The 13,638-nt window shown below is 41.1% G+C and overlaps 1 protein-coding gene across 6 annotated transcripts in view; it reads right to left on the reverse strand.

Annotated features, from left to right (window-relative positions):
• The window catches only part of GALK2 (galactokinase 2), a 123,085-nt gene that overhangs the window by 6,216 nt on the left and 103,231 nt on the right, over positions 1 to 13,638 (reverse strand). For all 6 annotated transcript variants that reach the window (XM_016210127.2, XM_016210128.2, XM_016210129.2 and 3 more), the window contains one exon: positions 6,610 to 6,811. In XM_016210127.2, coding sequence (XP_016065613.2) covers positions 6,610 to 6,811 — 202 coding nt within the window. The remainder of the gene's footprint in view (positions 1 to 6,609; positions 6,812 to 13,638) is intronic.

The following is a 13,638-nucleotide window of genomic DNA, read 5'->3' on the forward strand; positions in this document are numbered from 1 at the left end:
AAACCAGCCCCTGGTTTTGGCTCTGAGTAAGTAGGTGGTTGCTACACAGCTCTTCACATGGCGACTTCATGGAATCTCCCTGCATCTTCAGGAGCTAGTCTGACAATTGGGCTCAGAATTTACCACCCAAAGAAATGTGTGATTGGATGGAAACCACTACACAATCCACTGCACAGCAAGAGATCAGTTTAGTCACCATCAACCAGGCGGTTTCACTATACCAGTGAAAGGCCCTATACACAGTAAAGTTAACATGTACTTCCAATTCTTTCTAATAAAATTTACTCCAAGTTCATAGCAGAATAAAAACTCCATAAGTAATTTAGCACAGTTTTGTCCCTTTTTTCCATATAAATGAGCTACTTTACTCCCTGGAAAATATCAATAGAATATTACCCCTACTCGAACATCAGATTTATTGCCATGCCCATAAATAATTTCCCCTCAGTGACTCTGTCAATTGATTTCTTGTCATCATCTGTTGTATTTTTTAAAACATGCTTTTCAGATGAAAATAGATGTTTAAGGAAAAAAAACAAAAATACTTGCAAATAAACAAAAATAACTCATGTCCTCCTGTTCCTCAAACATTCATTCAGCTGATGGCCCAACAGCTGAGCGAACCCAGACTCCTGAAAAGTCTCTCTCATCCTGGGATTCTAGGATTATTCTGAGTTCTTAGGCTGGCAAAGGGCCAGTTTGCAATTTGGTGATTTGAAATTTAAAAAAAAAAAAGGTTGTCAGTCACATCAAACTATCTTTCCTGTGGAAAATGCTAGAACAACAGAGGTGTCAGTGAGGCATCTCGTGAAGACCATGGCCTCATCTAGAGAAGAACACTGTGCCCTCTTCCTCGATTTTCTCAGGTCCAAACTATGTCACTTTGCTGGACTCAAGCCAACCAGGTTATGGACTTTTAGGCATATTTTCTTACACTTTTTTATTTGAACAGTTTCTGAAAGCTGTGGTTTCAAAACTGAACCTAAAGCAAACCGAGCGTTGTTTCTAACTTGCTGCAAACCCCACAGGTATTGTGCCAAGAGGGCCTATAGTCCTGAATATCCTGCCAGTTTCCAGAGAGCAGAAGCTAAAGTCTTCCTAGGTAAATGCATTCACTCTGAGTCCCCAGAGCTACTCTGTCACCACCCTGCCTGCTGTAGATGAAAATGGACTAAATTGCATCAACCACATGGTCTAAAATCATCAAGGCTCAAATTTCCCAAATAGGGAACGATAAGTGCTATTATAAATAGCCTTCTGCCCGTAGTTCGTGGCACTTGTGATCACAAATCAGGGCCTGCCCAGCAACTGGTCAGCAGCCTGCCCAGCTAGACACACTCACAAGGCAGAGAGGGCCTGTCTGCTGTGTCCTCACTGGTGCTTAAGATGGATGTTCTTTGGCATACGCCATAGAAATTCTGAGAGAAAGAGATTAACCAAAGAACTTATACCCAAATATGCATAACTCATGGACACAGACAATAGTGCAGTGAAGGCCTAGCGGGGAGGGGCCAATGGGGATAAAAGGGGGACATCTGTAATACTTTCAACAATAAAGATAAATTTAAAAAAAAAAAAGAAATTCCGAGAGAGATCCAAAAGTTAGGAAACCAATAAAAGCTTTAAATCAAGAACGGAAAGCAGGTGAGCCAAGGGTATTTAGTGAACTTTAGGTGTTTGCATTTTTCCACCTTGGAGAAGAGTAAGACATTAAGAATATAGGTCTTGAGACGCAATACAAGAGCTATAGAAACCAAAACCCTACACACCTCCAAACACCACTTTGATGACCGTGTGGACTGGGAATAGTGTAGAAGGGTTGGTCAAAACAACAAAAGTTCTGCCTTAAAAAGCATGATCCTCAAAACAAAGGCCAGGCAGATGAGAGACGGAGATTATAAAGATAGTTCTCTTTGATCCATTTATCACTGAAAAGTATATTCTTATAGCCTTCCAGGCCCCAATAAAGCCAGACTAAAATTTCCTACTTTTAAATGAACTGATTTGACCATAAAACACTAAGGTACAACACACAGGACAATGGGGGGTGGGGGAGGAAAGAGATCCAATAGGCCCCAACTTTGGTACAAACTACAAAGAGGGAAAGCAAGGAATTTTGCCTTGTAGGTATTTCTAGTCAATTTTATTTCAAAATAAGTAAATATTTTTATATTAAATGGATATTAAATTAATTATTTTAGAAAATCTTCAATTTAGGGATAGCTTATATCTCTCTCTCTAATATCAGCCCAGCATAATTCCAGGCATTTGGTAGGTTCTAAAAAAATGGCTGCTGGTTTGTTATATTTGTTTTAAATATCAAAATATAGGAACTGCCTTATGACCTAGCAATTCCACTTCTGGGAATTTATCTGAAGAATCCCAAAATACTAACTCGAAAGAATATATGCACCCCTATGTTCATTGCAGCTTTACCTACAATAGCCAAGATTTGGAAGCAGCCCAAGTGCCCATCAGTAGATGAGTGGATAAAAAAGCTGTGGGACATTTACACCATGGAATACTACTCAGCTGTAAAGAGGAAGAAAATTTTACCCTTTGGGACAGCATGGATAGACCTAGAGAACATTATGCTAAGTGAAATAAGCCAGTCAGAGAAAGACAAGTACCATATAATTTCATTCATATGTGGAATTTAATGAACAAATTGAACTAACAAGCAAAATAGAGACAGACTCATAGATGGAGAGCAGGTAGACAGCTCTGGTGGGGGGAGAGGGGTGTTGGGGGGTAGGCGGAGGGATTGAGCAAAAAAGAAAAAAAAGAGGAAAAAACTCCTAGACACAGACAACAGTGCAGTGATTGTGGGGGTAGAGGGGTGGGTGGAGGTGAAAGAGTGCATGCAGGATAAATGGTGATGGGGAAAAATTTAAAGAAAAAAAATGTATATATCAAAATATATACTCAGGCTTTTTAAATTAATGATAGAAAACCTCAGTTATGTGAGATAAAGTATAATAATAAAGGAATAAGATGATACTTGCCCAACTATAAAATATTTTTTAAATGAAAATGTAAATTTTAAAGTAGAATTTACTGAAGAATATAAAACAGTTTTGAAACCAAGTTAATTACATGTGAGACGGCATATATATATTAATATAATATAAACATAAGCCATCAATAATATATTCTTTACCTGGAAGTATTTCGAGCATCTGCTCTAAAACCTAAAATTTTCAGACTAGAATCTCAGAAAAAGAGACCTTTCAGAACAGCTTCTATTCTTTTTACAGCCAGGTTATTAACACTTTCGGATCGCTTTAGATTTAAGAAATCACAGACTTCAAATACTGTTCAAATGAAAAAGTATAAGAAAATATGACCACAAGTCTATTTTAGAAATGTGAGCCGCTTAGGCCATTGGAGAGCAGTTGGTTTGGTTCTAGCACATGGCAAATATATATATATATATATATATATATATATTTGCCATATGTTTGGCCAGTGGGGGGACAATAAGTGGAAGAAGACAGGGACCCAAAGAGAAGCATGCCCCGAGGACAGCGGGAATGGCTCCCTCCCTTTTCCCTGGCAGATTAGCACCAAGGGCCGCGGGGAAGGAGCACGGGAAGGTGGTGTGCACCACACTCCTCCCGGTTAGGCCCCGGTCAGGAGACGGGGCGCAGGGGCTGAGCAGCAGGCCAGGGGCTAAAGCTGCGGAAAGCCTTCCGAGGAAGACGGCACAGCTACTTGTGTAACCTTTGCTGGCCTATTAAATTTGTCATGAACAGCTTGGGCAATAATGCAGCACTGAGTCCTCCTTTCAACAAGTGTTAAAGCGGAAATAACGGCTCGAACTATTTTTTTCTTAAGTGCAACCAGGGAAACTAATAACGAATGAACTGTCTCACATGTAATTGACTTGGTTTCAAAACTCTTTTGTGTTCCTCAGTAAATCCTACTTTAAAATTCAGCTGTTTTTTAAAATTTACATTTTCATTAAAAAGAGTTATTTTATCATTGGGCAAGCTTCATTTTTTTCCTTCATTATTATACTTTTTTTCACATAACTGGGGTTTTTAACATTAATTTAATAAAAATAAACAAACAGCCTCCCTGCAGGAGTGTAGTTTCCTTCTCCCTCTCTGGCCCTTTCTTCGGATCCTCAACTGGTTTTCTCTTGAAGAGTAAAAGGCTCCACTGAGAAAACAGCAAGTTCTGGTGATGTCTGTCCTTCCCCCCTGTCTCCACCTGAGTCATGCACAGCTTCCTCTGCGTCGTCCCACAGGCCAGCCACCTAGAGACACCTTTCCATGTGCTCTGACTTAGACCGCATTAAGATTTTAGCGTATAGTAGGGCCCTGATTATTCTAGGCATAGGAATCCTTCACTCACTTAATGAATTAGTTGTCTTTTCCTGCAAATAGTTTCCAAGCTGGCCTTCAGGAAAACTAAAGGAATTTTGAAGTGCCGCACGTGGACCTGGAGGGAAATCTAACAATTATCTTTGGCAATGCTCCCGACCCCATTCAGCTTCCCTTCTCCACGGACTCATGTCGACTTGTTCAAGGCACTTAGCCTCTTAGCGCCTTCTCCATCTCTGCTCTTCCTGCTCTCCTAGCTGACAGCACCCTCAATAATTCTGACTCGGGAATGTGAAATTTGACTTCCAGAAATGAGGCCTTTACAAAAACAAGGAAATTTTCTCAGGCCAAAAACCCAGGAGTTATCTGGACTCCTCTCTCTCACCAGAGAGCAGTTGTCTTGAGTCTTCCTTCAAGGCATTCTGCAGAGGACCTTTAGCACCTCCACTGCCACCTTTCTCCACTCAAGCCAGGGCCTTTCCCACAGCCCCCAAGGCCCAGGTGGATGGCTCCTCCCACCCCTCTCACTTCAACACCTACTACTCTTCTCCTCCACTGCCCTCCAGCCACACCGGTCTTCTTGCTGTACCTCATGTGACAGCCACGCACCCACATCAGGGCCTATCTACTTGCTGTGCTATTTTTTCACTTGCTTCAGGTCTCTGTTCAAATACTACCTCATCAGAGAGGCCTCCTTCAGCCCCTCCACCCTCGTACTTTCTATCCCTCCTTTTTCTCATAACACTTATCACTACCACTTGACTTATTTTTATTTATTTATTTATCTTAAATATATCTTTATTGATTTCAGAGAGAGGAAAGGAAAGGGAGAGAGAGAGACAGAAACATCAATGATGAGAGAGTCATTGATCGGCTGCAGCCCGCAACTGGGGCATGTGCCCTGACCGGGAATCGAACCCTGATCGCCTAGATCCTAGGTCGACGCTTAACCGCTGAGCCACACCCAGCCGGGCCACTTGACTATTTTTAATTGTCATTTCCCTCTTTCCACATAAGAGTGTAAGTGCCACAAAAGCCATAGCTGGTGGCCATCCCAGGAAGAAGTAGTTTATTAGTGAACTGCAGGAGGCTAGCAAAAGCCCTCCCACTGCTTTTCGGGTGGGATTCAAACGAACCCTTCTACCATTTAGGCAGAGACGATTCCTGATTTTGCATAAACCATTCCACTTCCTCTTATGTCCAGAACTGAAACAGTATCTGTCCCCTTCCATTTACTGGGTCCTTGATATTTTCTGAAAAGAACACTTACAACGAAACAAGCTCTGGCAGGCTTCTTGGCAATTAGTGAGCAAACACTGACGACAGCAGAGTTATTGTCATGAATGCTCTGTTCAAAACTCTCAGCAAGTCAGGTTACACATGCCATGTGTAATCATTGGAGCTACTTGGTTTAAACTTTTCGGGCTGGGGGTGTAGCAATGAGCTGAGGCAAGCCATAGGCGCCAAGTGGCAAATTATATTTTCATTACTAATTGCAGACAGTTCTTCTCATGGTCTCTTCATGTATTATCTTCTCACAGTGGAAATAACATGTAGCCATTTGAGGGTTTGCCCAATTTCCCTTTCAGTTCTCCCAACGTCACTGGGATAGATCCCTGTGGGCGAAGGGACCTTCTACTCCATTACCCCCAATCACCAGCAATTACAAACGAGCTGTTACTCAGGCTTCCTGAAAGTTTCCCTCTTTACATTTCCATCTCAACCAACCATTCATAAACTAGGCTTTCTTCAGTCTTTATTCCCCCAAATTGCCTAACAAACCAGGAAAGCAGGAAATGCTGGCTCTCTGAGTTAAATCCTTCAACAGCCTCCCCCTACCTCCCTACACTCCTGTCAGGCTTGAGGCTCCCTTTCCATTTTCTCCCTTCTTTGGAATAAAACTACTAAACTTAGGGCACCAAACAGGAGATGCTCGCAGAGCCACAGTATGGTGAGCAGCACTGGTTAAAATATCAGGAGAAAGTAACACCAGGGTCCACATCTGAGAAAAGCTCCCTGAAATGTCCTTCCTGTGATGTTGTGAAAAACCGACTCCAAACCCGGAGCCTCGTGAAGCCGTGGAGTCGGCTCTCCAGTCTTTCGTCGCACAGACGTTTAGGAAGGAGCAAGTTCAGCTCCACATCACGCACAACTCCTCATACAGAAAGTGGGCAAGGATCCGCTTTCACTTAGAAGGCTATGAAAATGTTACTTTTTTTCATTAATTTAAGCAATTTCTTTGGCAGCATCCCCAGCCCCCGCCATGCTCTCTGGGCCTCACCGACAGATGTCCACCAGCTGGTCCAGCTCGGGGCAGCTACACTCGTACATGTCCCGGCAGCTCACGTGGCTCTGGTTCATCAGCTCCCCCAGCAGCTGCACCGTGTCGCCAGGTGCCTCCTCGCACACCTTCTTAAACTGCAGCACGCGCGCCGCCTCGCTGAACACGTGCCGGGCCCGCTGGTACAGCTTGAAGGTGGGCACTGAGGGAGAAAGGGGTGGGGAGCCAGGTTAGGAATAGTTACTGGACAGCCCCGCGCAAAGGGAGCTAGTCACTGAGGACTTCCGTTTCCGTCTCCAGTATCAATACCTCAGACTTTCTATAGGGCTCTCTTTCACTGAAAGAATTCTTTATAATCTAAATGTGTCTCCTTTTAAGTCTAGTTCTAACGTCTTATGATTCTATGAAGAACTTCCTCCAAGCCTTCCCCCCACACTGTGATGTTCTGTAAAGAGGGCGCTGATGGTGGCTGTTACCTTCTTTCCGCACCCCAGTTCTACCCGCTGCCTTCCCCATCCCGGTATCTGCCCCAGGAGGCTGACCTGCATGGGGCACACCTTGCCATCTAGACTGGAGAAAGGAAGAAGGTTAGCAAGACACGGGAGGATGGGGAGTCAGGTCCGAGGGTTTATCCCCAGCTCCTTTTGCAGAGCCCCCTGGACAGAGCCAGCTCTGTCCTCTACTGAAGGGCATCCTCCCAAGGCAGCCTTTTTCACATGACTCTCCTCCAGGCTCTGCCTCCCGGTGCTCTCCCCCGACTGTTACTACTTTTTCAGAAGTACTTTTACATTCCACTCATGAACCAATAAATTCTATTCAGTTCTCAGGTCACATTTTCCCCTCCACAGCTCCATCTTCCTAACACTTACAGATATATAAGAAGACAGCAAAGGCTAAAGGAAGTGAATAGCCATTCTTAGGATTTGTGTTAAAGTTTAGTAATTATAAGTGTGGGGCTAGCTTTCCTATAAATTAATAAAGAATTAAAAGCTTTCTTTCAAAGTTCCTCAAGTGAGTCATATTAGACATATTAAACTTACAGTTAACTGCTTGCATCAATAAAATGATACAAATGCATGTGAATTTTCCTATTCTCTTTCAAAGAGGACCTAAATTCAGTCATCAGACCTAATTGGTTTTGTTTTGTTTTTTTACAGTGTTTCATAATCATCCCTCCCTTCTATTCTCACTGTCATTACCCAAATTTATACTTTTATTCCCTTTCCCACTATTTTGCAGTGATTTCCCAATTGATTTTCCTCTCTTCATCACTCCTCCCTGCAACCTCCCTTGAGGTCAACACTGTCAGAGTGAGCTCCTAACACAGCCTCACTCATGTTCCCAAGCCTTTGCTGCTTCCCCAGTTTTTACCGTACTCCAGATTCCCCCACTCAACACGCTCATCCCAATAGGAACTTTCCCTCCAACCAAACTTGCCTGTTCATAGTTACCCAAGCTCTCCTTGCTTCTGGGTATATTCATTAGTCCACACAAAAATAGCTTCTCGCCCTTTCTCTCCCTGTCAAAATTGTACCTCTTTCTGAGGGATGAGTTTAAATTTTGGATGCTCTATGAAGCCATGATGGCCCCAGATGGGAACAATCTCTTGACTCTGTATTTGTACCACACTTGCAGTCCGCGGCACTCATTTGGACACTCATCCTACACTTTCCACAGTAATAGTTTCTCTTATCTCTGCAAAGTTTGCAGCTGCTGAAGACAGAAACTTGGTCTTCTGGTTCCATGCATTCCACCACTACAACCTTTCACCCCCCAGCACCTTCAACAGTGCACTACACGACAGGAGCTCCAGTGGGTGCCTACTGTTGATAATTATATGATTAGGACTTGATTTTTAACCCCAGTTCAGAATCAAGATACCTCCATATAGTCATTGTTATTTTTAAAAATGAGGTGCCAGTACTCAACTGCTTCCTAGTGTTGAGGAAAGGGGACAGCAAGATTCCCCTTGGTATTGAATCTGCAACTACTGACACCAAGTATGAAGAAAAAATAAGGAAAGAAAAGAACTTACAAATTAAATGTAGGCTGAAATAAAAACACAACATGTTTTGTTCCTCAGTATCCAGGTCATGTGAATCAGCCCACACTGCAGTGTGGATTTATCTCCATCAACAAGTTCAATGGACATGGGAATATTTAGGAGCTAGGTATTGAAATATCCCAAGGTAAAAAGTCTTACCAATGCTCAATATTGGCATATACTGTCAGCAAAAACACAGTATCTGAAGAAAGATCACAGGTAGATTTAATGATAACACCTCAAAATCTCTGAACAGGGAAGGAAAAAGATGGGCCATTGATTGACATGTAGCCTGAGACAGTACCAATAATTTTATGTATGTTAATATAATCCAGGTTGTAAAATATACATTTTAAAAGGAAATAAAATAACTTTGTTAACTATACTTTAAGATTGTTCTTCTTTTCAAACAAACTTGAAACATACTCATAGACACAGAGAGTGGACTTGTGGTTGCCAGAGGAGAGGGGTTGTGGGACTGGGTGAAAGAGGTGAAGGGACTGAGAAATATAAATTGGTAGTTACAGAATAGTCATGGAGATGCAAAGTACAGTATAGGGAATATAGTCAGTAATATTACGATAACTATGTATGGTGCCAGGTGGGTACTGAAAATATCAGGGGGGAACACTGTGTAAAGTATATGATTGTTTAACCACTATGCTATACACCTGAAACCAATACAAAATAATATTGAAAGTCTAAAAAAATTTGTACTTTAAAGTGATGTTGAAACAAGATGTTTAAAATACTAGCTTTGTTCTGCAGCATTATTTACAATAGCCATGATATGGAAGGAGCCTAGATGCTCATCAACAGATGAATGGATAAAGAAGAAATAGACGTGCATATACTAGAATAGTACTCATCCATGAAAAAGAATGAAACCTTGCCATTTGCAAACACATGGATAGACCTAGAGGTTATTATGCTAAGTGAAATAAGTCATAGAAAGACAAATACTGTATCATTTCACTTATGTGTGGAATCTAAAAAACTAAAATGAACAAACAAACGAACAGACTCATAGTTACAAGAAAAACTGATAGTTGCCAGAGGGTTGGATTGTGGTGGGATGGGCAAAAGAGTGAAGGGGGTTAAGAGGTACAAATTTATAACATAAATAAGCCACAGGGTGTAAAGTCCAGCAGAGGGAACACAGTCGATAACATCACAATAATTTTGTACAGTGACAGATGGATACTGGACTTTTCTTGGTGATCACTTTGTAAGTTATATAAATGTCAAATCTCACTATGTTGTATACCTGAAACTAATATAATATTGTGTGTCAACTATAATTTAAAAAGAGCTTTACATTCCAGAATGAAAAAAATAATACTAGCTTTTGGATTCCATATGTTTCAGTTTTACTTTTGTACTACTTCATCTCCTGTAATCATAGGCCAAGTTACAAAGCCAGAGCGTGGGGTTAGAGGCACGAGTAAGGGGAGATTAGTGGTTAATTTTTATTGTAAGGTCCCATTTATGAAGAAATCTTCTAGTTTCCAGGTTCACTGCTATTTATGATCACAGTGCAAAAGGTACAACAAAGCAGCATCCACCACGCCCCAAGGCAATGTTACTCAGCTGATGAAGCACTGTATTATGCTTCAACTTGCCAAGATTTTGTTTGAAACTTTGAATTATAAAAATTTTCAAGTGTACAGAACAGTAGAGAAAATATTATAGTAAACTTCATGAGCCCAGTACCTAAATGAAACAATTATTAACATTTTGCCATATTTGCTTCAATTGATATTTTGCGTGTTTTAAAACAAATTATAAATGTGACATTTCCTCCATATATATTTGAGTGTGCATGTCTATAAAATGATAGTCTCTTACATAACCTCCATATCATTAGCACATCTAACAAAATTACAAATGATTCCTTAATATTTTCTCATGTTCAGTCCATATATAAACTTCCCAGTTGTCATTTAAATGCCAGTTGGTTTACACCATGATCCAACCAAAGTCTACACATTATATTCCATTGTGACTAATACGTCTCTCTTAGCAAGAATTTAAAGTGATTTTTTTTTGATACTCTGGATTTTCAATGTCATATAGATATAATATAATCACATTTTAGGGCCATATACTGTAATAAAAGTCAATACAGTACATTAGGGAGAGTACGCTTTGGTTTCCCTCTAGGGTTACATAATCTTTCAGGACTGAATATCTTCCCTTAAGATTAAATATTCTAGCCCCTGGTGGTAAGACTTGACCTCTCTGAATTACAATCCTACCATGTCCACGAGTGACACACTCAAGGCGCACCCTTGGTGAACACAAAAGCTCCACTGAAGTAAATCCTGCTCCATAGGGGTCTCTCCAGCACAGCAGCTCTCTGGCTGTAGTTGCAGCTGGTCCTCACAGCCGATTGGCCGGGGGGTCAGTTCCTCCCAGTGACACCAACAGCAACCAAGGCTCAACTACAACAGGACAGTGCACACAGCCTACACAGGGGAGCACCTAGAAGGCCCAGCTCAGGTGACTGGGGAGGCTGAGTCACTGGACCCTACAGGACACCTACTACACAAAGCCACTCTACCAATTCCAGGAGACATAGCAGCTCTACCTAATACACAGAAACAAACACCTGGGAGCAGCCAAAATGCACAGGCAAAGAAACATGTCACAAAGGAAAGAACAGAAGAAATATCTAGAAGAGGAACTAAATGAAATAGATCCAAGCAAGCTAACAGATACAGAGTTCAGAATTTCATTTACAAGGATGCTCAAGCATATTAGTAAGAGTATTATGAAAACAACTGAGAAAATAGATGACATAATAAAGTACCAATTTGAAATGAAAGCTACATGAACTGAAATGAAGGATAATTTACAGGGAATCAACAGTAGAGTAGAGGATGCTGAGAATCAAATCAGCAATTTGGAACATAAGGGAACAAAAAACACCCAACCAGAAGAGCAAAAAGGAAAAAGAATCCAAATATATGAAGATAGTATAAGGAGCCTCTGGGACAACTTCAAGAGGCCCAACATTTGTATTATTGGGGTGCCAGAAAGAGAAAAAAGAGAGCAAGAAATTGAAAACCTATTTGAAAAAATAATGACAGAAAACTTGCCCTACCTGGGGAAAGAAATAGACTTACAAGTCCAGGAAGCACAGAGGGTCCCAAACAAGAGGAAATCAAAGAGGCTCACAGCAAGACACATCATCATTAAAATGCCAAAGGTTAAAGACAAAGAGAGAATCTTAAAAGCAGCAAGAGAAAAGCAATTAGTTACCTACAAGGGAGCCCATACGACTGTCAGCTGATTTCTCAACAGAAACTTTGCAGGCCAGAAGTGAGTGGCAAGAAATATTCAAAGTGATGAAAAACATGGAACTACAACCAGGATTGCTCTACCCAGCAAAGCTATCATTTAGAATTGAAGGTCAAATAAAGAGCTTCACAGATAAGAAAAAGCTAAAGGAGTTCATCATCACCAGATCAGCACTACAGGAAAAGTTGAAGGGTCTTCTTTAACAAGAAGCTAATGAATAAAAGAATCTGACAAACTAAATAGATCCAGAGACACTGATGCATGCAACAGACAATCATAGTTCAGAGGAAAGAGGGAAAGGGGGAAGTGGAGGGTGGGAAGAGATTAACCAAAGAAGTTATATGCATATATGCATAACCCATGGACACAGTCAATAATGGGGTGAAGGCCTGGGGGGGTGGGAGCGAGGTGGAGGGGATCAATTGGGGGGAAAAAATGGGACACCTGTAATACTTTCAACAATAAAGATAAATTAAAAATAAATAAATAAAATGATAACAAAAAAAAAAAGATTAAAATATTCTAAAGTAGAAACTTTCCAGAGAGATGTTTTTATATTAAACCTTAGGACTGGTGTTTTGATTTGTGAAAAGAAACACTGAGAATGCACCAAGATGATTATCCGAACCTCACAAGTCTGGCACCTCTGTGTGCTGTCTATTGCAGGGTGTTTCACAGCAAGACTTCTGACTCAGGGTGTCTAATGAGGACTCTCTCTGGGCATTGTGAAGTTGCGTGAAAGAATGCCATGGCTCACGCCTCCCTGAACGGTAGTAACGCACACAAAAAGGGAGAGGGCAGAGGGCACCTGTTTTCAATTGTGATATAAAATCTTGCTAAGGGCTACAACAGATTTGGAGGCCACCCTTTGGGAAGGAAAGCAGTTCTGTGTTGGCTGGGCATCACAAATGCTCTCTGGATCCAGAGTTCTGGCGTGTTATTTGCTGGCAACTCATCAGGTCTCTGTTGTGCAGATACCAAAATACCCAAGAAAATCTAAAACTGTAACAGCTTTCTTCCCCGTCTAGTTAACTTTAAAACCAAATGCTTCATCTGTACATAAACTCTTATAATCCTTGAGAGTGATTGTTATATTAGATGAAGGAAGTTGTTTTTTACTATCTTCATTCATATGTGATTTTTTCCCAGGCAAATTCAGACACCATTTTCCTAAAATACTACTAGTGTGCTATCCTACTCATGGGACATCTGAGGCTTCAAAGCAGAACATATCACATAAACTTTAGAACACTGTCTTTCTCCAGTGTGAATCTTAGATAATTACTGATTCTGATCCTGAAATCATGATACAAATTCTGAGATCTAAGTGACCATGGCCATATACATTTAAACTGTAAAAGTTATTGAATACATTCACTTGTATAATGATCCTATTTGCTAGTGCTAAACTTTCCTTCCCTCTGACTTCCTCTCTTTTCCTCTGTACACCTCACGGGCTCCTGCCTTAGGCTGATTACAACACCTGTTTTGTAGGCCTGAAAGTCTCCTCCCCCTGATCTTGACATGGCCCCAGCTTGTCATTCAAGTGTCAAATGTCACAACTTTAAGGACACCTTCTCTCAACTCCAGTCTAGAGTTAACTCCCTCATGTACAGCCTTGGTTTTTTTTGTTTGTTTTTTCGTGTTGTTTTTTTTTTAATCCTCACCTGAAGATATTTTTT

Source organism: Miniopterus natalensis, chromosome 1 (assembly GCF_054644295.1).
Source record: "Miniopterus natalensis isolate mMinNat1 chromosome 1, mMinNat1.hap1, whole genome shotgun sequence".
Taxonomy (NCBI): domain Eukaryota; kingdom Metazoa; phylum Chordata; class Mammalia; order Chiroptera; family Miniopteridae; genus Miniopterus; species Miniopterus natalensis.